The sequence below is a fragment of the Oncorhynchus mykiss genome, chromosome 10 (genome assembly GCF_013265735.2).
Source record: "Oncorhynchus mykiss isolate Arlee chromosome 10, USDA_OmykA_1.1, whole genome shotgun sequence".
Classification (NCBI taxonomy): domain Eukaryota; kingdom Metazoa; phylum Chordata; class Actinopteri; order Salmoniformes; family Salmonidae; genus Oncorhynchus; species Oncorhynchus mykiss.
In genome coordinates, this window is record NC_048574.1 from 77,203,111 (window position 1) to 77,228,110 (window position 25,000).

The following is a 25,000-nucleotide window of genomic DNA, read 5'->3' on the forward strand; positions in this document are numbered from 1 at the left end:
TATTGTACGCCCTTTCCTTCTATACCCTTTCTACTACCTCCTCCCTTTCCTTCTATATACCCTTTCTACTACCTCCTCCCTTTCCTTCTATATACCCTATCTACTATCTCCTCCCTTTCCTTCTATACCCTATCTACTATCTCCTCCCTTTCCTTCTATATACCCTATCTACTACCTCCTCCCTTTCCTTCTATACCCTTTCTACTACCTCCTCCCTTTCCTTCTATACCCTATCTACTATCTCCTCCCTTTCCTTCTATACCCTTTCTACTACCTCCTCCCTTTCCTTCTATACCCTATCTACTATCTCCTCCCTTTCCTTCTATACCCTTTCTACTACCTCCTCCCTTTCCTTCTATACCCTTTCTACTACCTCCTCCCTTTCCTTCTATACCCTTTCTACTACCTCCTCCCTTTCCTTCTATACCCTTTCTACTACCCTCTCCCTTTCCTTCTATACCCTTTCTACTACCTCCTCCCTTTCCTTCTATACCCTTTCTATTACCCTCTCCCTTTCCTTCTATATACCCTTTCTACTTCCTCCTCCCTTTCCTTCTATATACCCTTTCTACTACCTCCTCCCTTTCCTTCTATATACCCTTTCTACTTCCTCCTCCCTTTCCTTCTATATACCCTTTCTACTACCTCCTCCCTTTCCTTCTATACTCTTTCTACTACCTCCTCCCTTTCCTTCTATACCCTTTCTACTACCTCCTCCCTTTCCTTCTATACTCTTTCTACTACCTCCTCCCTTTCCTTCTATATACCCTTTCTACTACCTCCTCCCTTTCCTTCTATACTCTTTCTACTACCTCCTCCCTTTCCTTCTATACCCTTTCTACTTCCTCCTCCCTTTCCTTCTATATACCCTTTCTACTACCTCCTCCCTTTCCTTCTATACTCTTTCTACTACCTCCTCCCTTTCCTTCTATATACCCTTTCTATTACCCTCTCCCTTTCCTTCTATATACCCTTTCTACTACCTCCTCCCTTTCCTTCAATATACCCTTTCTACTATCTCCCCCCTTTCCTTCTATACCCTTTCTACTACCTCCTCCCTTTCCTTCTATATACCCTTTCTACTATCTCCTCCCTTTCCTTCTATACCCTTTCTACTACCTCCTCCCTTTCCTTCTATATACCCTTTCTACTACCTCCTCCCTTTCCTTCTATACCCTTTCTACTACCTCCTCCCTTTCCTTCTATACCCTTTCTACTACCTCCTCCCTTTCCTTCTATATACCCTTTCTACTACCTCCTCCCTTTCCTTCTATACCCTTTCTACTACCTCCTCCCTTTCCTTCTATACCCTTTCTATTACCCTCTCCCTTTCCTTCTATATACCCTTTCTACTACCTCCTCCCTTTCATTCTATATACCCTTTCTACTATCTCCTCCCTTTCCTTCTATACCCTTTCTACTACCTCCTCCCTTTCCTTCTATATACCCTTTCTACTACCTCCTCCCTTTCCTTCTATATACCCTTTCTACTATCTCCTCCCTTTCCTTCTATACCCTTTCTACTACCTCCTCCCTTTCCTTCTATATACCCTTTCTACTACCTCCTCCCTTTCCTTCTATACCCTTTCTACTACCTCCTCCCTTTCCTTCTATACCCTTTCTACTACCTCCTCCCTTTCCTTCTATATACCCTTTCTACTACCTCCTCCCTTTCCTTCTATACCCTTTCTACTACCTCCTCCCTTTCCTTCTATACCCTTTCTACTACCTCCTCCCTTTCCTTCTATACCCTTTCTATTACCCTCTCCCTTTCCTTCTATATACCCTTTCTACTTCCTCCTCCCTTTCCTTCTATATACCCTTTCTACTTCCTCCTCCCTTTCCTTCTATACCCTTTCTACTACCTCCTCCCTTTCCTTCTATATACCCTTTCTACTACCTCCTCCCTTTCCTTCTATACCCTTTCTACTACCTCCTCCCTTTCCTTCTATATACCCTTTCTACTACCTCCTCCCTTTCCTTCTATACCCTTTCTACTACCTCCTCCCTTTCCTTCTATACCCTTTCTACTACCTCCTCCCTTTCCTTCTATACCCTTTCTATTACCCTCTCCCTTTCCTTCTATATACCCTTTCTACTTCCTCCTCCCTTTCCTTCTATATACCCTTTCTACTTCCTCCTCCCTTTCCTTCTATACCCTTTCTACTACCTCCTCCCTTTCCTTCTATATACCCTTTCTACTATCTCCTCCCTTTCCTTCTATACCCTTTCTACCTCCTCCCTTTCCTTCTATATTCCCTTTCTACTACCTCCTCCCTTTCCTTCTATATACCCTTTCTACTACCTCCTCCCTTTCCTTCTATACCCTTTCTATTACCCTCTCCCTTTCCTTCTCTAATATAATTTCTACCCCCTCCCTTTCCTTCTCCAATGTCCTTTACGTTCTGTGAATTTGTTGTTGTCCTGTAGCATAGTAGCCCCTCCCCCCCGAAGCATAGTCTACTGTAGCCCCTCCCCTCTCTGAAGCATAGTCTCCTGTAGCCTACTGATGTTACATGTGTGATTCAGAAATTAGGGAGAGCGATGTTAAATTAGAGAAGAATGTATTAACTTTTTCAATGTTAAGGGTACTATAGTTATCACGTTTCACATTGCATTCATTAACTACAAAAAGATAAGACGTGTTTTAATTTTGGTGCCACTCTGCACACACAAACTTGTTAGTTAGCTGGCTCTGGTCCAACGTTAAGCCAACTCTCTGAAGTACAAAGACATTCACAGTTCCTTCATAGAAGCCGCTCCTCCGTAGGTTTACTTCTGTGGGCCTGATTATTCATGTTTTAACAACAAGATGGCCAGCGCGTCAAGCCAAGCCTCCTCCTCCTCCACCCTCTCTGTCTCTCCCCACCTGCTGTATAGCATACCCACTTGGGCCACATATATACTGCACTACCTAACCAAGGTGCTCTCTCTCTCTACCTCTCTCTCTCTCTCTCTACCTCTCTCTCTACCTCTCTCTCTACAACTCTCTCTACCTCTCTCTACCTCTCTCTCTACCTCTCTGTCTCTACCTCTCTGTCTCTACAACTCTCTACAACTCTCTACCTCTCTCTCTACCTCTCTCTACCTCTCTCTACCTCTCTCTCTCTACCTCTCTCTCTACCTCTCTCTACCTCTCTGTCTCTACCTCTGTCTCTACCTCTCTCTCTACAACTCTCTACAACTCTCTCTACCTCTCTCTCTCTCTCTCTCTACCCCTATCTCTCTCTCTACCCCTCTCTCTCTCTCTACCCCTCTCTACCCCTATGTCCATAGCAGAAATAACTCCATTGAGACTTCCGAAGCCCTTAAACCAAAGACTAGTTCTATAACAGTGTGTGTGTGTGTGTGTGTGTGTGTGTGTGTCCGTTCAGCCGACCGTGACCGTAACAGTTCTGTTCACCCAGTCAGGCCCATCGCCTCCACTTGCCTTTTATTCAGCCCTTATTAACTGTGTCCATGTGGCACTATGCTACACACACACACACACACACACACAGACACACACACAGACACCCCTGTCCTCCCCAGTGTCTCTGTCCTCTGGGCTAAAACCTCCATGGCACAATGAGCTGGCCGAGAAGATTACATTACCAAGTGAGTCAAACTGACTGTGATCTTCTGGGTCTCACGGTGTGTGTGTTTGTGTGTACTTCCATGTACCCGATAGGCCTTCACCATACAGGGACACGAGGAGGACGGAGTGATGAGCTCTGACAGCTCCAACGGAGGGAAGGAAGGAAGAGGGAAAGGTGGAGAGGAAGAAAAGGGATGAAATAGGGGACTGGTCCACAGAGTATCTCAGCAGCCGTCCCCACGAGGCACGGATCTCAAATCAACCGTGACCCTTTGACCCCCTGACATGTGCATAGTGGATGCATAGAGCTTGATCTGAAAGAAACGAGTGTAAGCAATGCGTTCGTAGCCTGGTTCAACATCACACAAACAGATATGGAACCAGGCTATGAATGAATGTGAGGACCTCTGCCAAAGACGCCATATTGGCTTAAAATCAATGCAGATCAACAGTGAGAGGCTATCAAAGAGAGTGTAGGGGTCAGGGGTCAGGGGTAGGGATTGATTTAGAGATTGATTTTCTTGAAGATGGATGCGCAATCAAAAGAAGATTATTAATTTATTATTTGTGTGTGTAGGAGTGTGTTGGTGCTAACTGCCCCTTAAGGGTTTGGTGTAGTACGTGGTTGGCCAATGCCAACTACCCCTTAAGGGTCTGGTGTAGTACGTGGTTGGCCAAAGCCAACTACCCCTTAAGGGTCTGGTGTAGTATGTGGTTGGCCAATGCCAGCTACCCCTTAAGGGTCTGGTGTAGTATGTGGTTGGCCAATGCCATGGATCACTGGTGTGGGTTCTGTTTCCATTATGTGGCCTAGGATCACTGGTGTGGGTTCTGTAAGAGACATCTCAGAACCTCTACCTACACAGGAACTCCATACTGCTACAGTCTATAAACAGACACCATACTGCTACAGTCTATTACCAGACACCATACTGCTACAGTCAATGAACAGACACCATACTGCTACAGTCTATTAACAGACACCATACTGCTACAGTCTAGCTACAGTCTATAAACAGACACCATACTGCTACAGTCTAGCTACAGTCTATTAACAGACACCATACTGCTACAGTCTAGCTACAGTCTATAAACAGACACCATACTGCTACAGTTTAGCTACAGTCTATAAACAGACACCATACTGCTACAGTCTATAAACAGACACCATACTTCTACAGTATAGCTACAGTATGTAAACAGACACCATACTGCTACAGTCTATAAACAGACACCATACTACTACAGTCTATAAACAGACACCATACTTCTACAGTCTAGCTACAGTATGTAAACAGACACCATACTGCTACAGTATAGCTACAGTATGTAAACAGACACCATACTGCTACAGTATGTAAACAGACACCATACTGCTACAGTATAGCTACAGTATGTAAACAGACACCATACTGCTACAGTCTATAAACAGACACCATACTTCTACAGTATAGCTACAGTCTATAAACAGACACCATACTGCTACAGTCTATAAACAGACACCATACTTCTACAGTATAGCTACAGTATGTAAACAGACACCATACTGCTACAGTCTATAAACAGACACCATACTTCTACAGTATAGCTACAGTATGTAAACAGACACCATACTGCTACAGTCTATAAACAGACACCATACTTCTACAGTATAGCTACAGTATGTAAACAGACACCATACTGCTACAGTCTATAAACAGACACCATACTACTACAGTCTATAAACAGACACCATACTTCTACAGTATAGCTACAGTATGTAAACAGACATCATACTGCTACAGTCTATAAACAGACACCATGCTGCAACAGTCTATAAACAGTACAGATCAGTGAGATGCTTTTCATATTTTGGGAGAAATATTGCATTTATTCCAAATCCATAAAGTAGTGCATCCATACTATACAGAAAGCAGGAGACATCGGTACCAAAGTGACAGTCACTTGAGTGCGAGGTGTGCATTGCTAATTAAACAAACAACGAAAAGCCTTAATGTGTTGGATTAATGACAATAACCATACCAAAAAAACTGTTATCCTAAAATCTGACAGTACTGTATAGTAATATAATTATAATTATTATAGAATTGTCTTATAGTAATTATATATAGATGCGGAGACCCTGGTCACCCATTGGCACCCTATTCCCTATATAGTGCACTATTTGTGACCAGGGCCCATAGTGCTGCCCACAGGGCTCTGTCAAAAGCAATGCACTATGTAAGGTATAGGGTGCCAATTGGGAAGCAGCCATTCTAAATTCATCATGCATGATCTACGTATTGTATTTCAGGAGATCGTTGTATCCAGAAATGTAATTAAAAAGAATGAATAAAAAACACAAATTAATAGTCATGGAATCGGATGATAGAAATCCCTTAGATGAATTAATATCTGTATAGAAGAGGAAGCTGCTATTTCTGGATGGAAACCGTTCAGGCTAATTTAATCCGGCAGGTATTTACAGAGGCCTTGCCAATTATACCTTCTAGAACATTGATAAGAACAGCGTCATTGTCGTGTTCTAAATCACATGGATGGATTCTAATCGCCTGACCGGCAAGAACGGGATTTCTGATTGGTTGGTTGTAGTTTTTTTTACAAGAATGCACTGTGTCATGTCAATCTGATTGGTTGAGACACAATAGCACAATAACCGAGATTGGTTCACGACAGAAACCTGATTTATGTGATTGGTAATTGGTTATGACTCACATCCAGCGACTCTGATTGGTTCTTGGTTCTAACTCATACCCGGCGACTCCGATTGGTGACTGTTGATTGGTTCTTGCTGTCTACAATATATACCGTATGATTGTGTCATTTATTTATTTAGAATTTTCAACACAAAGCCAACAAGTCCATTTGGGGGCGATGGACTGACAACACTGATTGGTGACTGGTCGACACGTGGAGGCAGCCGGTGGTGTCAGTGACCCTTATTGGTTCTGGGTTATGACAGGAAGCCAATGACAGGCTGCAGGAAGAGGCCGAGGGTTCCGAGGATGCACACTGTCACAAACACCCACAGGAAGATTCTGTCTATCACCATGGCAACGTACTTCCAATCATCCTCCACCTGAGAGAGAGGGATGGATGTAGGGATGAAGGGAGCGAGAGAGAGAGGGATGGATGGAGGGATGAAGGGAGGGAGAGAGGGAGAGAGAGAGGGATGGATGAAGGGATGGAGGGAGGGAGAGAGAGGGGGATGGATGGAGGGATGAAGGGAGGGAGAGAGGAAGAGAGAGATAGATGGATGGAGGGATGAAGGGAGGGAGAGAGGGAGAGAGGGAGAGAGAGATGGATGGATGAAGGGAGGGAGAGAGGGAGAGAGAGAGAGGGATGGATGGAGAGGCAGCGATGAAAAGGAGAAAAGGACATGATTTTGGACCATGAAGGAAGGAGGAGGGTTGGGTAAAAAGTGAGGATGAGAAGAAAGAAAGAAAGGTAAAACTGAGTTGACTACTTGTGGAAGCATCCCCCTACTATAACTGACAGATAGAACATTAGTATGTTAATGGTATTCATCAGTGTCAGAATCAAACACACACACACACACACACACACACACACACACACACACACACACACACACACACACACACACACACACACACACACACACACACACACACACACACACACACACACACACACACACACACACACACACACACACACACACAGACAGGCAGCCTGACAAAGCTGATTGAGAAGAGAAGTACTTTACATATCAAAGACAGCTTTCCCCCCAAGGGGAGAGTTCAACCTCAGAAGACAACACAAAGAACACGGGATTTTTCACTAAAGTCTTGTAACTATTTTCTCTTGTATTGTCCAGAGAGAGAACTTTTTAAACTCATTAGAGATATGAAACAGTGTTCCATCCAACAATGCTCCACTTGGTTGATATTATAAACAAGGGAGTATCTCAGCCTGTCTCAGCCTCCAGTATTTATGCTGCAGTAGTTTATGTGTCGGGGGGCTAGGGTCAGTTTGTTATATCTGGAGTACTTCTCCAAATCCTATCCGGTGTCCTGTGTGAATTTAAGTATGCCCTCTCTAATTCTCTCTTTCTTTCTCTCTCTCGGAGGACCTGAGCCCTAGGACCATGCCTCGGGACTACCTGACATGATGACTCCTTGCTGTCCCCAGTCCACCTGGCCGTGCTGCTGCTCCAGTTTCAACTGTTCTGCCTGTGATTATTATTATTTGACCATGCTGGTCATTGATGAATATTTGAACATCTTGGCCATGTTCTGTTATAATCTCCACCCGGCACAGCCAGAAGAGGACTGGCCACCCCACATAGCCTGGTTCCTCTCTAGGTTTCTTCCTAGGTTTTGGCCTTTCTAGGGAGTTTTTCCTAGCCACCGTGCTTCTACACCTGCATTGCTTGCTGTTTGGGGTTTAAGGCTGGGTTTCTGTACAGCACTTTGAGACATCAGCTGATGTACGAAGGGCTATATAAAATAAAGTTGAATTTGAATTTGAGTATCAACAAACAATGGGTGAGCATCCCGAAAAGCAGAGTAGCGAACATGATCTTTGTTTTGAAGACCCAGTGCGAGAGAAAACTATTCCTTCAATGTACGCTAACAGAGCTTTGTATGGGCTAACTGTACAAACCTTCTTGGCCTTGGTTAAAGCTAAAGCTTTTTATTGTTAGCCGAAGCTAAAGCTATTTGTTGTTTGCCTAAATGAAATCTATTTCTATATTGTGCGCTAACGAAGCGAACATATACTGTACGCTAATGCTTGCCCCCACCCAGTCACATCGTTGACCTTGTCGTTAGTGGAAGATATTTGTTGTTAGCCAAAGTTAAACCTATTTCTCCATTGTACGCTAATAAAGCTAATAGTAGCAGCTAATGCTAGCCCACACACTCACCTCTTTGGCATTTTTTAAGCTAAAGCGATTTGATTTTAGTCAAAGCTGAACCTATTTCCCCATTGTGCGCTAACAAAGCTAACATATACACCAATTCTAGTCCACCCTACAACCTATTTGGCCTTGGTTTTTAGCTGTATTGTAAGAGTTCTCTGAATTAACGCATGTGCTCAATGACAGACAAAATGTCGCTCACCTCTTTGGCCTGATAAAGCTAAAGTTAGTTGGTGTTTACCCAAAGTTAAACCTACTGTATTTCTCCATTGCAGGCTAACACTAGCTTGCCACTCACCTCTTTGGCCTTGTTGAAGGTAAAGCTAGTTGGTGTTAATTAAGCTAAACCTAATGTATTTCTCCATTGCAGGCTAACACTAGCTTGCCACTCACCTCTTTGGCCTTGTTGCGGCTCCTCATGTTCTCGGCGATGTACTTGACGCTCTCGATGGCCTGTTTAATCTCCGGGGACAGGACGGAGAAGGCCACCACCGTGTTGATGCTCTGAGGACTCAGCTGGCGGCTCAGTTTCCCCGGATCTGTTGTCTCTAGGGTCTCCTTCCCATGTTGGCAGGGGCAAGGGCACTTCTTTCCCCCTCTTTCTCCACATCCTCCCTCAGTCAGTTTGTTGTCTCCGAACTCCAGGCAGTTCCCTCCCTGCTGGGAATTGAAGAGAATGGAATGCAATGGAATAGAATAGAATGCAATGGAATGGAAAAGAATAGAGTAGAATAGAATAGAGTAGAATATAATAGAATAGAACAGAGTAGAATAGAATAGAATAGAGTAGAATATAATAGAATATAATAGAGTAGAATAGAATAGAATAGAATAGAGTAGAATAGAATAGAATAGAATAGAATAGAATAGAACAGAGTAGAATAGAATAGAATAGAGTAGAATATAATAGAATATAATAGAGTAGAATAGAATAGAATAGAGTAGAATAGAATAGAGTAGAATAGAATAGAATAGAACGGAGTAGAATAGAATAGAATAGAGTAGAATATAATAGAATATAATAGAGTAGAATAGAATAGAATAGAGTAGAATAGAATAGAGTAGAATATAATAGAATATAATAGAGTAGAATAGAATAGAGTAGAATAGAATAGAGTAGAATATAATATAATTCATAAGGTTTCTAGAAATCCCAGTTGAAGGATTCCTGCATGTCCTGCTTATTTGATCCTGACTCCAGGAAAGTCACCAGATTTTTGCAACCCTAATCCAGAGGCTAAAGATTTACTCAGTATATTAATCTCCCCCACATGTTAACCTCTACCATTATGGGAACATTGATACTTGAAGGAATTAAACCATTCAATTATCTATTGATCAATTCGTCAATCCCTCCCTCCCTCCCAACACCAAACCAACCGCCCGCCTGCCCACCCACCAACCAACCAACCAACCCACCGTCAGACTATTCTTCCTCTTCTTTCCTCCTTTCCCTCCTCCTCCTCCTCCTCCTCCTGCTCCTCTGTCCTCCCCACTGTCTGAACAGAGGGCCTTGCCGTCCTGGTCTATGGGCCGTCTCATCAGCATGACTCTGGGTAGCACCCTGATGGACACAGAACAATTAACAGTACTGTCATCAGCATGACTCTGGGTAGCACCCTGATGGACACAGAACAATTAACAATACTGTCATCAGCATGACTCTGGGTAGCACCCTGATGGACACAGAAAAATTAACAGTACTTCAGTGTATTGTAAATATAATGATTATATGTATATTATAGTATTGTATAGTATTGTATTGTTTTCTATGGTATTGTATAGTATTGTATAGTAGTGTATAATATAGTAGTGCATTGTATAGTATTGTATTTTTTCTATAGTATTGTATAGTATCGTATTGTATAGTAGTGTATAGGCATGTATTGTATTGTATTGTATTGTATAGTATTGTATTTCATTGTATAGTATTACATTGTATTGTATTGCATTGCATAGTAGTAGTGTATAGTATTGCATTGTATTATATTATATTGGTACTAGTATTGGTATTGGTATTGTATTCTATAGAATTGTATTGTATAGGCATTGTATTCTATAGTAATGCATTAAATAGTATTGGTATTGTATTGTATTTATTGTATAGTACTGTATTGTGTAGGTATTGTATTGTATAATATTGTACTGTATAGGTAGTACACTGAAGAACAACAAACACAGAAAACAAAATAAATTAGAATCTACACTGATACAAAACACTAAGAACACCTTCCTAATATTGAGTTGGTCTAAGAGTTGGGCTAAGACTTGGGCTGAGAGTTGGGCTGAGAGTTGGGATGAGAGTTGATCTAAGAGTTGAGCTGAGAGTTGGTCTAAGAGTTGAGCTAACAGTTGATCTACGCGTTGGTCTAAGAGTTGAGCTACGAGTTGAGCTAATTCTCTCTCTTACCTGAGGAAGACGGACCTGACCCAGCCCGGCATGGTGTGGGTCATTGGCGTACGATAGTGGACGTTCAAGACGAACACGGTGATGACGATGGAGAGGGTGACGAAGATCATAGTGAAGAGGAGGTACTCCCCGATGAGGGGGATGACCAGGGAGGTGGACGGGATGGTCTCAGTGATCACCAGAAGGAACACAGTGAGGGAGAGGAGGACAGAGATACAGAGGGTCACCTGTTGGGTGGGTGAGAGGGAAGAGAGAGAGAGAGAGATAGAGAAAGAGAGAGAGAGAGAGAGAGAAAGAGAGAGATAGAGATGAACGCTGTAAAAGGCCCAGCATGTGTTGTTTATTGACCTAGGAGGAAGCAATTATTATTTCATTCCGTTGCATGTACACTACACACACAATTCCACCAACACCATCATCACCCAGAACCAACGTTGGTTGATTTAGTCTGAGAATTCACACCATTCCCACTGTAGCTAATATTGTCCAACATGTCACATGGTGGCTCATTCTGAACACACAACAAATTGACTGCAGAGCCCGATTACAGAACTCATCCCTTATTTACTGGGTGCTAGGCAGATTAAAAAATATGAATAATATAATTATAATAATAATTATAAACTGGGTGGTTCAAGCCCTCAATTCTGATTGGCTGACAGCCGTGGTATATATATCACACCGTATACCACGGGTATGACAGAACATTTATGTTTACTGCTCTAATTACGTTGATAACCAGTTCATAATAGCAATAAGGCACCTCGGGGGTTTGTGGTATACGGTCAATATAGCACGGCCCTTAGCCGTGGTATATTGGCCATATACCACACCCCCTCGTGCCTTATTGATTGAATATATTATAATAAAACGAGTAGTTTCATATAATAATGTAACATATAACATATCTCATGTAGCAGACACTTTTATCGATAGCAACTTACAGTAGGTCATGTGAAGTAGGGTCTGCACACTCAGTTTCTCCGACACATGACCCTGTGTTGGTGGATTTGAGTGGGCGGACCCTACTTCATTACTATAGCAACATGCTTTAGCATTATTACAGTGCCTATAGGAAGTATTCATCCCCCTTGGACTTTTTCCACATTTTGTTGTGTTTCAACCTGGAATTCAAAACGCATTTCATTGAGATCTCCTTGTCACTGACTTTGACAGGAAGTTATTTTTTATTGTCAAAGTCAAAAGAGAATTCAACAAATGTTAATGATTAATTAAAAATAAGTACAAAATGTGTAATTTTTTTAAGGACAATTTCTACAAGATCTTCATTTTATAATTTGTAGCAATTCATAATTTGTCATTTGTTTAATTTCATTGACTGCAGAATGTATAAAATATAAAATGTCCGTTTTCACATACTATATACTGTAGATGCTGGTTTGTTGCTGGAGATAATGGAAAATAGATTGTAACACAACAACATGACAACATACATGACCACAAAGATGTTCAACACAGTCGACACAACAAGATGTGGTAAAGTCCAAGGGGTGTGGACACTTCCTGCAGGCACCGTACCTTCTCTCCGCAGTCGGAGGGCAGGTAGAAGACCAGGACTGTTAAAAAAGAGATGAGGAGACAGGGGATGATGAGGTTGATGGTGTAGAAGAGAGGCAGGCGTCTGATGTAGAAGGAGTAGGTGATGTCTGGGTAGATCTCCTCGCAACAGTTGTACTTGATGTCGTGCTTGTAGCCCGGAGCATCGATGATCTCCCACTCGCCGCTCTCCCAGAAGTCTTTGAGGTTGACCTGAGGTAGGTGACATCGGGTTTATTGAGGGCTTGAATCTGAGTAGTTATTTCATAAACCTGCATTCATCTTGGTTGGATTACACAATTCTAGAGAACGGATTCAGTGACTGAGATTTAGATTAAAAGACTTACAATAGTCAAGAATTCAACACTGGACAATACTGTAACTGCCAATAGGATACCACAAAATTAGGGAGCAAAAGGGGTAAAAAAAAAAAAAAAGATTTGAACACTACCCATAATTCCTTTATAGCTCTATACCACAAAATGGTGTATCAGAAAATGGGATGTGCAAATATTCTTCTAACCTTTGACCCAATGAGCACCAGGTCGATCTTGGCCTTGTCGTAGGTCCAGGAGCCAAACTTCATGGAGCAGTTCTGGTAGTCAAAGGGGAAGTAGGTGATGTCCATGGGGCAGGAGGACTTAAAGATTGCAGGGGGAACCCAGGTGACTGTACCGTCAAACTTCAACAGAGCTTTGGTCTTATCTTCAACCAGGAAGTCTCCCACAGCACTGAAGTGGAGAGAGAGGAAAGAGTTGTGTTGGAGAGAGAGGAAGAGGGAGATTTTTTTATTTTTTATTTAACCTTTATTTAACCAGGTAGGCTAGTTGAGAACAAGTTCTCATTTACAACTGCAACCTGGCCAAGATAAAGCATATTAGTGTGAACAGACAACAACACAGAGTTACACATGGAGTAAACAATAAACAAGTCAATAACACAGTAGAAAAAAAAGAAAGAGTCTATATACATTGTGTGCAAAAGGCATGAGGAGGTAGGAGAATAATTACAATTTAGCAGATTAACACTGGAGTGATAAATTATCAGATGGTCATGTGCAGGTAGAGATACTGGTGTGAAAAAGAGCAGAAAAAAAAAGTAAAGAAATAAAAACAGTATGGGGATGAGGTTGGTCAAATTGGGTGGGCTATTTACCGATAGACTATTTACAGCTGCAGCGATCTGTTAGTTGCTCAGATAGCAGATGTTTAAAGTTGGTGAGGGAGATAAAAGTCTCCAACTTCAGCGATTTTTGCAATTCGTTCCAGTCAAAGGCAGCAGAGAACTGGAAGAAAAGGCGGCCAAATGAGGTGTTGGCTTTAGGGAGGATCAGTGAGATACACCTGCTGGAGCGCGTGCTACGGGTGGGTGTTGCCATCTTGACCAGTGAACTGAGATAAGGCGGAGCTTTACCTAGCATAGACTTGTAGATGACCTGGAGCCAGTGGGTCTGGCGACGAATATGTAGCGAGGGCCAGCCGACTAGAGCATACAGGTCGCAGTGGTGGGTGGTATAAGGTGCTTTAGTAACAAAACGGATGGCACTGTGATAAACTGCATCCAGTTTGCTGAGTAGAGTATTGGAAGCTATTTTGTAGATGACATCGCCGAAGTCGAGGATCGGTAGGATAGTCAGTTTTACTATAGTAAGTTTGGCAGCGTGAGTGAAGGAGGCTTTGTTGCAAAATAGAAAGCCGACTCTAGATTTGATTTTAGATTGTAGATGTTTGATATGAGTCTGGAAGGAGAGTTTACAGTCTAGCCAGACACCTAGGTACTTATAGATGTCCACATATTCTAGGTCGGAACTATCCTGGGCGGTGATGCTAGTCGGGCATGCGGGTCGGGGCAGTGAACGGTTGAAAAGCATGCATTTGGTTTTACTAAGGTTTAAGAGCAGTTGGAGGCCACTGAAGGAGTGTTGTATGGCATTGAAGCTCGTTTGGAGGTTAGATAGCACAGTGTCCAAGGAAGGGCCAGAGGTATACAGAGTGGTGTCGTCTGCGAAAGAGGTGGATCAGGGAATCGCCCGCAGCAAGAGCAACATCATTGATATATACAGAGAAAAGAGTCGGCCCGAGAATTGAACCCTGTGGCACCCCCATAGAGACTGGGGAAGGTGAGAGGATCAGAAAGAAAGAAACAAGGGAAGTGAGGAGGATATTGTTTTTACACTATGAGAAGAGCTTTCCTTTGTGATAAGGGCATTTTAATGTTATTGTTTTGCATTGTATATTGGAATAAAAGCAAAGTAAAATAATATGGATATGAAATTAATCGAAAATTAAATCCATAGAAAATGGAAATAGTTTGTATAAACGTCTTTAAAATCTTTCTTCACAAACAGTTCAGTTCAGCACCTACTTTAGTACTTGGTCCTGTGTGTCTCAGTTGATAAGAGCAACACCAAGTTTGTCGGTTCAATATCCACATTGATCACATACTAAAAATGACTGCTCTCACAGAAAAAAATATCTGCTAAGTGACATGGCAAAATCACTTGTTATAAAACACTAAGTCACGACTCACTTGTTATACAGCAATATGTCATGTTGTTATACAGCACTATGTCATGTTGTTATAGAGTACTATCTCAGGTTGTTATACAGCACTATGTCAGGTTGTTATACAGCACTATGTCAGGTTGTTATAGAGTACAATGTCATGTTGTTATAAAGCACTGTCAGGTTGTTATACAGCACTATGTCAGGTTGTTATACAGCACTATGTCATGTTGTTATAGAGTACTATGTCAGGTTGTTATACAGCACTATGCCAGGTTGTTATAGAGCACTATGTCAGGTTGTTATACAGCACTATGCCAGGTTGTTAAAGAGCACTATATCAGGTTGTTATAGAGCACTATATCAGGTTGTTATAGAGTACTATGTCAGGTTGTTATAGAGCACTATGTCAGGTTGTTATAGAGTATTATGTCAGGTTGTTCTAGAGCACTATGTCAGGTTGTTATAGAGTACCATGTCAGGTTGTTATAGAGCACTATGTCATGTTGTTATAGAGTACTATGTCAGGTTGTTATACAGCACTATGTCATGTTGTTATAGAGCACTATGTCATGTTGTTATAGAGTACTATGTAATCTTGTTATAGAGTACTATGTCAGGTTGTTATAGAGCACTATGTCAGGTTGTTATAGAGCACTATGTCAGGTTGTTATAGAGCACTATGTCATGTTGTTATAGAGCACTATGTCAGGTTGTTAGAGAGCACTATGCCAGGTTGTTAGAGAGCACTATGTCAGGTTGTTATAGAGCACTATGTCAGGTTGTTATAGAGTACAATGTCAGGTTGTTATAGAGCACTATGTCAGGTTGTTATAGAGCACTATGTCATGTTGTTATAGAGCACTATGTCATGTTGTTATACAGCACTATGCCAGGTTGTTAGAGAGCACTATGTCATGTTGTTATAGAGCACTATGTCAGGTTGTTAGAGAGTACAATGTCAGGTTGTTATAGAGCACTATGTCATGTTGTTATAGAGTACTATGTTAGGTTATTATCGAGTACAATGTCAGGTCGTTATAGAGCACTATGTCATGTTGTTATAGAGTACTATGTCAGTTTGTTATACAGCACTATGCCAGGTTGTTAGAGAGCACTTTGTCAGGTTGTTATAGAGCACTATGTCAGGTTGTTATAGAGCACTATGTCATGTTGTTATAGAGTACTATGTCAGGTTGTTATAGAGCACTATGTCAGGTTGTTATACAGCACTATGCCAGGTTGTTAGAGAGCACTATGTCAGGTTGTTATAGAGTACAATGTCAGATTGTTATAGAGCACTATGTCAGGTTGTTATAGAGAACAATGTCAGGTTGTTATAGAGCACTATGTCAGGTTGTTATAGAGTACAATGTCAGGTTGTTATAGAGCACTATGTCAGGTTGTTATAGAGCACTATGTCTGGACTCACTTGTTATAAAGCACTATGTCAGGTCTCCAGATCTTGTTGGATGGAACTCTGATGAACTCAATCCCATCAAACTCTACTGGGGCCCAGCTTAGTTTGTAGTCGTTCCAGATCTGAAACACAAACACAGCATGAATGAGTGTATGTGTGTGTGTGTGTGTGTGTGTGTGTTAGGGAGTCACCTTAAGAAGAAAGGAAGATAGCAAGATACAAATGCGTATGCACACACACACACACACACACACACACACACACACACACATTCTGCTATATACATTAGAGATATCGTCCTGATATATAGATATTCAAGATATCCTTCTGATATATATATTAGAGATATCCTTCTGATAGAGATATTAGAGATATCCTTCTGATAGAGATATTAGAGATATTAGAGATATCCTTCTGATAGAGATATTAGAGATATTAGAGATATCCTTCTGATATAGATATTAGAGATATCCTTCTGATAGAGATATTAGAGATATCCTTCTGATAGAGATATTAGAGATATCCTTCTGATATAGATATTAGAGATATCCTTCTGATATGTATATATTAGAGATATCCTTCTGATAGAGATATTAGAGATATCCTTCTGATAGAGATATTAGAGATGTCCTTCTGATAGAGATATTAGAGATATCCTTCTGATATATATATATTAGAGATATCCTTCTGATAGAGATATTAGAGATATCCTTCTGATAGAGATATTAGAGATATCCTTCTGATAGAGACATTAGAGATATCTTTCTGATAGAGATATTCGAGATATCCTTCTGATAGAGATATTCGAGATATCCTTCTGATAGAGATATTAGAGATATCCTTCTGATAGAGATATTAGAGATATCCTTCTGATAGAGATATTCGAGATATCCGTCTTTTTGCATTGGATCCGCCGATGCTGCACTGCAGAGCTAGAGCGGTTTGTCAGACCATGAGACATCACAAAAATCAGTCTTCTCACGAAGACGTCTGTAGCTTCCGACCGGTTTGACCTACAAACTGTGAGTCTCTATGAAAGTCTCTATGGAAATAGATTCATTAACACAATGATATCCTCCGTTTTGGTCTAATGTCACGGGACTCTCCTGAAGGTTACCTGTTCCCCCAAAAAAAGGTTAAATATGTGTGCAAAATAATATATATATATAAACATTTCCTGATCGTTCTTATATCTCCTAGATTTAGGAAAGATACTTCAAAACCTTGTTTCTATAAGGATATATTTGTTGACTGTCTTTTAAAAACATTTCTGAATGTGTTATTCAACGTGCTTCTATAGACTTTAGTAATAACAGCCAAATTCAATACTTTATCAAATATATATTTTATATACCTAAAAAGGTCCTAAAATTGCAAATCAAAAACTGAAATGATCCGTAGTATGACCGTCTTAAAACAATTCCATGTGTTAGCTTAGATTGGACTTAGACTTTTAAGAATTTAAATAAAGTGTAGCCTACTGAATATTCTTCAATCACCATGAATGCCTTTGATTGTCTCTTCAATCAAATAACTACAAGTCTTACGGTAAAACATGTTCTTCAAAGCAGCTTGCCTGGTAACACACACATACCCACACACACACACACACACACAAGCAAACACACACACACACAAACACGCAAACACACACACACACACACAAGCAAACACACACACACACACAAACACACACACACACACACAAGCAAACACACACGCAAACACACACACACACACACACACACACACACACACACACACACACACACACACACAAGCAAACACACACACACAATTGATTATCTGATTAACATGTGGAAGTAAGCAGCTGTAATAATGGGGGGCATATTTAATTTCCTGTTTCATGCTACGTTTGCGTTCCCATTTGTTACCTATGAGAGCGTTAAAGTTTGTCAGCCATGTAGCTTCATGCTAGGCTAGCTTTCCCATTTGGTTCCTATGAGAGCGCTAACATTTGTCAGCCATGTAGCTTCATGCTAGGCCAGCTTTCCCATTTGGTTCCTATGAGAGCGCTAACATTTGTCAGCCATGTAGCTTCATGCTAGGCCAGCTTTCCCATTTGGTTCCTATGAGAGCGCTAACATTTGTCAGACATGTAGCTTCATGCTAGGCTAGCTTTCCCATTTGGTTCCTATGTGAGCGCTGAGATTTGTTAGTCACGTCACGATCTGAAAAGGGATTGTGTTAATATGATGGTTCTTTGAATACTAAACAAGCTTCTAAGCTTCAATTACTAAAGTCACAGCTGCTATTGCAAAGATAAGCCACAAATGACGTGTGAATCAATGTTTCTTAAAATCTTTAGTTGTTAGGCACTATGTTAGTTTGCCTTTCTCTTTCAACTCATAATATTATCATGAAAGAGACAGAAGTCATTTCACATTTCTACATTACATATTTATTTCAAATGAGTCCTGAGTAAATAATTGTGTACAAAGTATTAAAAACACCTTCCTAATAATGAGTTGCCCTCAGAAAAGCCTCAATTCGTCAGGACATGGACTCTACAAAATGTTGAAAGCGTTCCACAGTGATGCTGGCCCATGTTGACCCCAATGCTTCCCACAGTCCTTTGGGTGGTGGACCATTCTTGATACACACAGGAAATTGTTGAGTGTGAAAAACCCAGCAGAGTTGTAGTTCTTGACACACTCAAACTGGTGCACCTGGCACCTACTACCATACCCTGTTCAAAAGGCACTTAAATCTGTTGTCTTGACTATTTACCCTCTGAATGACACACACAATACATGTCTCAATTGTCTCAAGGCTTAAAAGTCCTTCTTTAACCCGTCTCCTCCCCTTCATCTACACTGATTGAAGTGGATTTAACAAGTGACATCAATAAGGGATCATCGCTTTCACCTGGATTCACCTGGTCAGTTTGTCATGTGTTGTACCCTCAGTGTATGTCTGACAGAGAGTTAAATATTGAAATGATGCCCGAATTGAAAACAACAATTTGCCATTTTGGACAGGTATACACAGTTTAAAGTGTTGACGTGTGTACTGAAGTACTGGGAGTGTATGTTACTCTCTGTAAGAGATTTAACATGTTAACTCTAACATGCATGCTTGACTGATCAGAGAGAGAGAGAGAGAGAGAGAGAGAGAGAGAGAGAGAGAGAGAGAGAGAGAGAGAGAGAGAGAGAGAGAGAGAGAGAGAGAAAGAGAGAGAGAGTCACAGTCTACTTAAACAGAGCAATAATCAATCATGAGGCATCAAAGCCAAAGGAACTGAGTAACATTAAGAAATGCTATAGATGGAAGGAATGCAGTTTGGAAACCTACCAAAAAACAATTAGGCAACAACAAATTCAATCCCTTTTAGACAATTTCCTGGGTAAAACGTTCCGCTGTAATAGTGAAGGTGTAAACTTGGCAGTAGAAAATCTTAACAGTATATTTGACCTCTCAGCTTCCCTATCAAATCTAAAAATCTCAAATAGAAAACCGAAGAAAATTAACAATAATGACAAATGGTTTGATGAAGAATGCAAAAATCTAAGAAAGAAATTGAGAAACCTGTCCAACCAAAAACATAGAGACCCGGAAAACCTGAGTGTACGCCTTCACTATGGTGAATCACTAAAACAATACAGAAATACACTACGGAAAAAGAAGGAACAGCATGTCAGAAATCAGCTCAATGCAATTGAAGAATCCATAGACTCTAACCACTTCTGGGAAAATTGGAAAACACTAAACAAACAACAACAAGAAGAATTATCTATCCAAAATGGAGATGTATGGGTAAACCACTTCTCCAATCTTTTTGGCTCTATAACAAAGAATAAAGAGCAAAAACATATACATGATCAAATACAGATCTTAGAATCATCTATTAAAGACTACCAGAACCCACTGGATTATCCAATTACATTGAATGAGTTACAGGACAAAATAAAAACCCTCCAACCCAAAAAGGCCTGTGGTGTTGATGGTATCCTCAATGAAATGATCAAATATACAGACAACAAATTCCAATTGGCTATACTAAAACTCTTTAACATCATACTTAGCTCTGGCATCTTCCCCAATATTTGGAACCAAGGACTGATCACCCCAATCCACAAAAGTGGAGACAAATTTGACCCCAATAACTACCGTGGAATATGTGTCAACAGTAACCTTGGGAAAATCCTCTGCATTATTATTAACAGCAGACTCGTACATTTCCTCAATGAAAACAATGTACTGAGCAAATGTCAAATTGGCTTTTTACCAAATTACCGTACAACAGACCATGTATTCACCCTGCACACCCTAATTGACAACCAAACAAACCAAAACAAAGGCAAAGTCTTCTCATGCTTTGTTGATTTCAAAAAAGCCTTCGACTCAATCTGGCATGAGGGTCTGCTATACAAACTGATGGAAAGTGGTGTTGGGGGTAAAACATACAACATTATAAAATCCATGTACACAAACAACAAGTGTGCGGTTAAAATTGGCAAAAAACACACACATTTCTTCACACAGGGTCGTGGGGTTAGACAGGGATGCAGCTTAAGCCCCACCCTCTTCAACATATATATCAACGAATTGGCGCGGGCACTAGAAAAGTCTGCAGCACCCGGCCTCCCCCTGCTAGAATCCGAAGTCAAATGTCTGCTGTTTGCCGATGATCTGGTGCTTCTGTCACCAACCAAGGAGGGCCTACAGCAGCACCTAGATCTTATGCACAGATTCTGTCAGACCTGGGCCCTGACAGTAAATCTCAGTAAGACCAAAATAATGGTGTTCCAAAACAGGTCCAGTCACCAGGACCACAAATACAAATTCAATCTAGACACTGTTGCCCTAGAGCACACAAAAAACTATACATACCTTGGCCTAAACATCAGCGCCACAGGTAACTTCCACAAAGCTGTGAACGATCTGAGAGACAAGGCAAGAAGGGCATTCTATGCCATCAAAAGAAACATAAATTTCAACATACCAATTAGGATTTGGCTAAAAATACTTGAATCAGTCATAGAGCCCATTGCCCTTTATGGTTGTGAGGTCTGGGGTCCGCTCACCAACCAAGACTTCACAAAATGGGACAAACACCAAATTGAGACTCTGCACGCAGAATTCTGCAAAAATATCCTCCGTGTACAACGTAGAACACCAAATAATGCATGCAGAGCAGAATTAGGCCGATACCCACTAATTATCAAAATCCAGAAAAGAGCCGTTAAATTCTACAACCACCTAAAAGGAAGTGATTCACAAACCTTCCATAACAAAGCCATCACCTACAGAGAGATGAACCTGGAGAAGAGTCCCCTAAGCAAGCTGGTCCTGGGGCTCTGTTCACAAACACAAACACACCCTACAGAGCCCCAGGACAACAGCACAATTAGACCCAACCAAATCATGAGAAAACAAAGAGATAATTACTTGACACATTGGAAAGAATTAACAAAAAAACAGAGCAAATGCTAGAATGCTATTTGGCCCTAAACAGAGAGTACACAGCGGCAGAATACCTGACCACTGTGACTGACCCAAAATTAAGGAAAGCTTTGACTATGTACAGACTCAGTGAGCATAGCCTTGCTATTGAGAAAGGCCGCCGTAGGCAGACATGGCTCTCAAGAGAAGACAGGCTATGTGCTCACTGCCCACAAAATGAGGTGGAAACTGAGCTGCACTTCCTAACCTCCTGCCCAATGTATGACCATATTAGAGAGACATATTTCCCTCAGATTACACAGATCCACAAAGAATTCGAAAACAAATCCAAATTTGAAAAACTCCCATATCTACTGGGTGAAATTCCACAGTGTGCCATCACAGCAGCAAGATTTGTGACCTGTTGCCACGAGAAAAGGGCAACCAGTGAAGAACACACACCATTGTAAATACAACCCATTTTTATGCTTATTTATTTTATCTTGTGTCCTTTAACCATTTGTACATTGTTAAAACACTGTATATATATATATATAATATGACATTTGTAATGTCTTTACTGTTTTGAAACCTCTGTATGTGTAATGTTTACTGTTAATTTTTGTTGTTTTTCACTTTATATTTTCACTTTGTATGTTGTCTACCTCACTTGCTTTGGCAATGTTAACACATGTTTCCCATGCCAATAAAGCCCTTGAATTGAATTGAATTGAATTGAGAGAGAGAGAGAGAGAGAGAGAGAGAGAGAGAGAGAGAGAGAGAGAGAGAGAGAGAGAGAGAGAGAGATCTTTATATTTTAGTGTTTCGGCCAGTACCGGTATACTCAAGGTTAGGATGGGTATATCACCCAGAGACAGATGGAAAGAGCTAGAGAAGGGAGAGAAGCTCTCTAGAGGTCAGTAGGTCATGTAGTTCCAGAGAAGTCACCTAGCTATCTAGAGGTCAGTAGTTCCAGAGAAGTCACCAGCTATCTAGAGGTCAGTAGTTCCAGAGAAGTCACCTAGCTCTCTAGAGGTCAGTAGCTCCAGAGAAGTAACCTAGCTATCTAGAGGTCAGTAGTTCCGGAGAAGTCACCTAGCTATCCAGAGTTCAGTAGTTCCAGAGAAGTCACCTAGCTCTATAGAGGTCAGTAGGTCATGTAGTTCCAGAGAAGTCAACTATCTCCTCTAGAGGTCAGTAGTTCATGTAGTTCCAGAGAAGTCACCAAGCTATCTAGAGGTCAGTAGTTCCAGAGAAGTCACCCAGCTCTCTAGAGGTCAGTAGGTCATGTAGTTCCAGAGAAGTCAACTAGCTAATCTAGAGGTCAGTAGTTCCAGAGAAGTCACCTAGCTCTATAGAGGTCAGTAGGTCATGTAGTTCCAGAGAAGTCAACTAGCTATCTAGAGGTCATTAGTTCCAGAGAAGTCACCTAGCTATCTAGAGGTCAGTAGTTCCAGAGAAGTCACCCAGCTCTCTAGAGGTCAGTAGGTCATGTAGTTCCAGAGAAGTCAACTAGCTAATCTAGAGGTCAGTAGTTCCAGAGAAGTCACCTAGCTCTATAGAGGTCAGTAGGTCATGTAGTTCCAGAGAAGTCAACTAGCTAATCTAGAGGTCAGTAGTTCATGTAGTTCCAGAGAAGTCACCAAGGTATCTAGATGTGAGTAGTTAATGTAGTTCCAGAGAAGTCACCTAGCTATCTAGAGGTCAGTAGTTCCAGAGAAGTCACCTAGCTATCTAGAGGTCAGTAGTTCCAGAGAAGTCACCTAGCTATCTAGAGGTCAGTAGTTCAGTCACCCAGCTCTCTAGAGGTCAGTAGGTCATGTAGTTCCAGAGAAGTCACCTAGCTATCTAGAGGTCAGTAGTTCCAGAGAAGATCACCTAGCTATCTAGAGGTCAGTAGTTCCAGAGAAGTCACCTAGGTAGCTAGAGGTCAGTAGTTCCAGAGAAGATAGCCTAGCTATCTAGAGGTCAGTAGTTCCAGAGAAGTCACCTAGCTCTCTAGAGGTCAGTAGTTCATGTAGTTCCAGAGAAGTCACCTGGCTATCTAGAGGTCAGTAGTTCATGACAGTGGGCCATAGATCCTCCAGAGGCTCTGTTCAGTGTAGCATGGCCACAGTGAAGCATATTGATTAAGGACTGGATGAATGTCTCTACACAGAGGGACACACAATCTCAAAGGAACACACACACACACACACACACACACACACACACACGCATGAACGCAGGCACGTACACACACAGTGGAAGCAAGGGTCCTACATTCATATTGATGTTTGACATGAACAAAATCAGACGGCTCCCTCCCCTCCCTGCCTCACCCCATCCCTGCCTCACCCCATCCCCTAGTAGACCTCTGAGGGAACATATTAGTCATCAATAAGATCATTGTTGTGTGTGTGTGTGTGTGTATCTGTGTGTGTGTGTGTGTGTGTATGTGTGTGTGTGTGTGTGTGTGTGTGTGTGTGTACTTACGTGTCTCAGCCACAGATTTGTCTCCATGATCTGATTCACTTCATCCTACAGACAAGAACCAGATCATAGGTTAGCCTACGGCAGTGTGTGTGTGTTTGTGTAATGACTGTGTGTGTATTAATCCTATTCGTGCCATACACAGCCACCGCAGTCAGACAACCAGTCAAAACAGCGGGAGTAATCTTATTAAATGTCACCTCTAACAACTGAAAACTTAACTTAACTTAACTGCCTATTCCCTATATAGTGCACTACTTAACTACCTATTCCCTATATAGTGCACTACTTAACTACCTATTCCCTATATAGTGCACTACTTAACTACCTATTCCCTATATAGTGCACTACTTAACTGCCTATTCCCTATATAATGCACTAGTTAACTACCTATTCCCTACATAGCGTGCACTACTTAACTACCTATTCCCTATATAGTGCACTACTTAACTACCTATTCCCTATATAGTGCACTACTTAACTACCTATTCCCTATATAGTGCACTACTTAACTACATATTTCCTATATAAGGGTAGAATTAGAATTGTAACTGGGGTAGAATTAGAATTGTAACTGGGGTAGAATTAGAATTGTAACTGGGGTAGACGTCAAATGTAACTGGGGTAGAATTATAATTGTAACTAGGGTAGAATTATAATTGTAACTGGGGTAGAATTAGAAATGTAACTGGAGAAGAATTAGAATTGTAACTGGGGTAGAATTAGAAATGTAACTGGGGTAGACATCAAATGTAACTGGGGTAGAATT

General features: G+C 41.3%; 1 protein-coding gene across 5 annotated transcripts in view; it reads right to left on the bottom strand.

Moving 5' to 3' along the window:
• Window positions 1-5,398: 5,398 nt before the first annotated feature.
• The window catches only part of LOC110515566 (neuronal acetylcholine receptor subunit alpha-3), a 38,976-nt gene continuing 19,374 nt past the window's right edge, over window positions 5,399-25,000 (bottom strand). For 2 of the 5 annotated variants that reach the window (XM_036934013.1, XM_036934012.1), the window contains 8 exons: window positions 24,235-24,279; window positions 16,366-16,475; window positions 12,953-13,160; window positions 12,412-12,642; window positions 10,873-11,099; window positions 9,882-10,026; window positions 8,856-9,122; window positions 5,399-6,656 (listed from right to left, as the gene is read on the bottom strand). In XM_036934013.1, the coding sequence (XP_036789908.1) occupies window positions 6,531-6,656; window positions 8,856-9,122; window positions 9,882-10,026; window positions 10,873-11,099; window positions 12,412-12,642; window positions 12,953-13,160; window positions 16,366-16,475; window positions 24,235-24,279 (1,359 nt within the window). In that variant the 3' untranslated portion in view covers window positions 5,399-6,530. The remainder of the gene's footprint in view (window positions 6,657-8,855; window positions 9,123-9,881; window positions 10,027-10,872; window positions 11,100-12,411; window positions 12,643-12,952; window positions 13,161-16,365; window positions 16,476-24,234; window positions 24,280-25,000) is intronic. The other 3 variants (XM_036934014.1, XM_036934016.1, XM_036934015.1) reach the window with 3 other exon arrangements.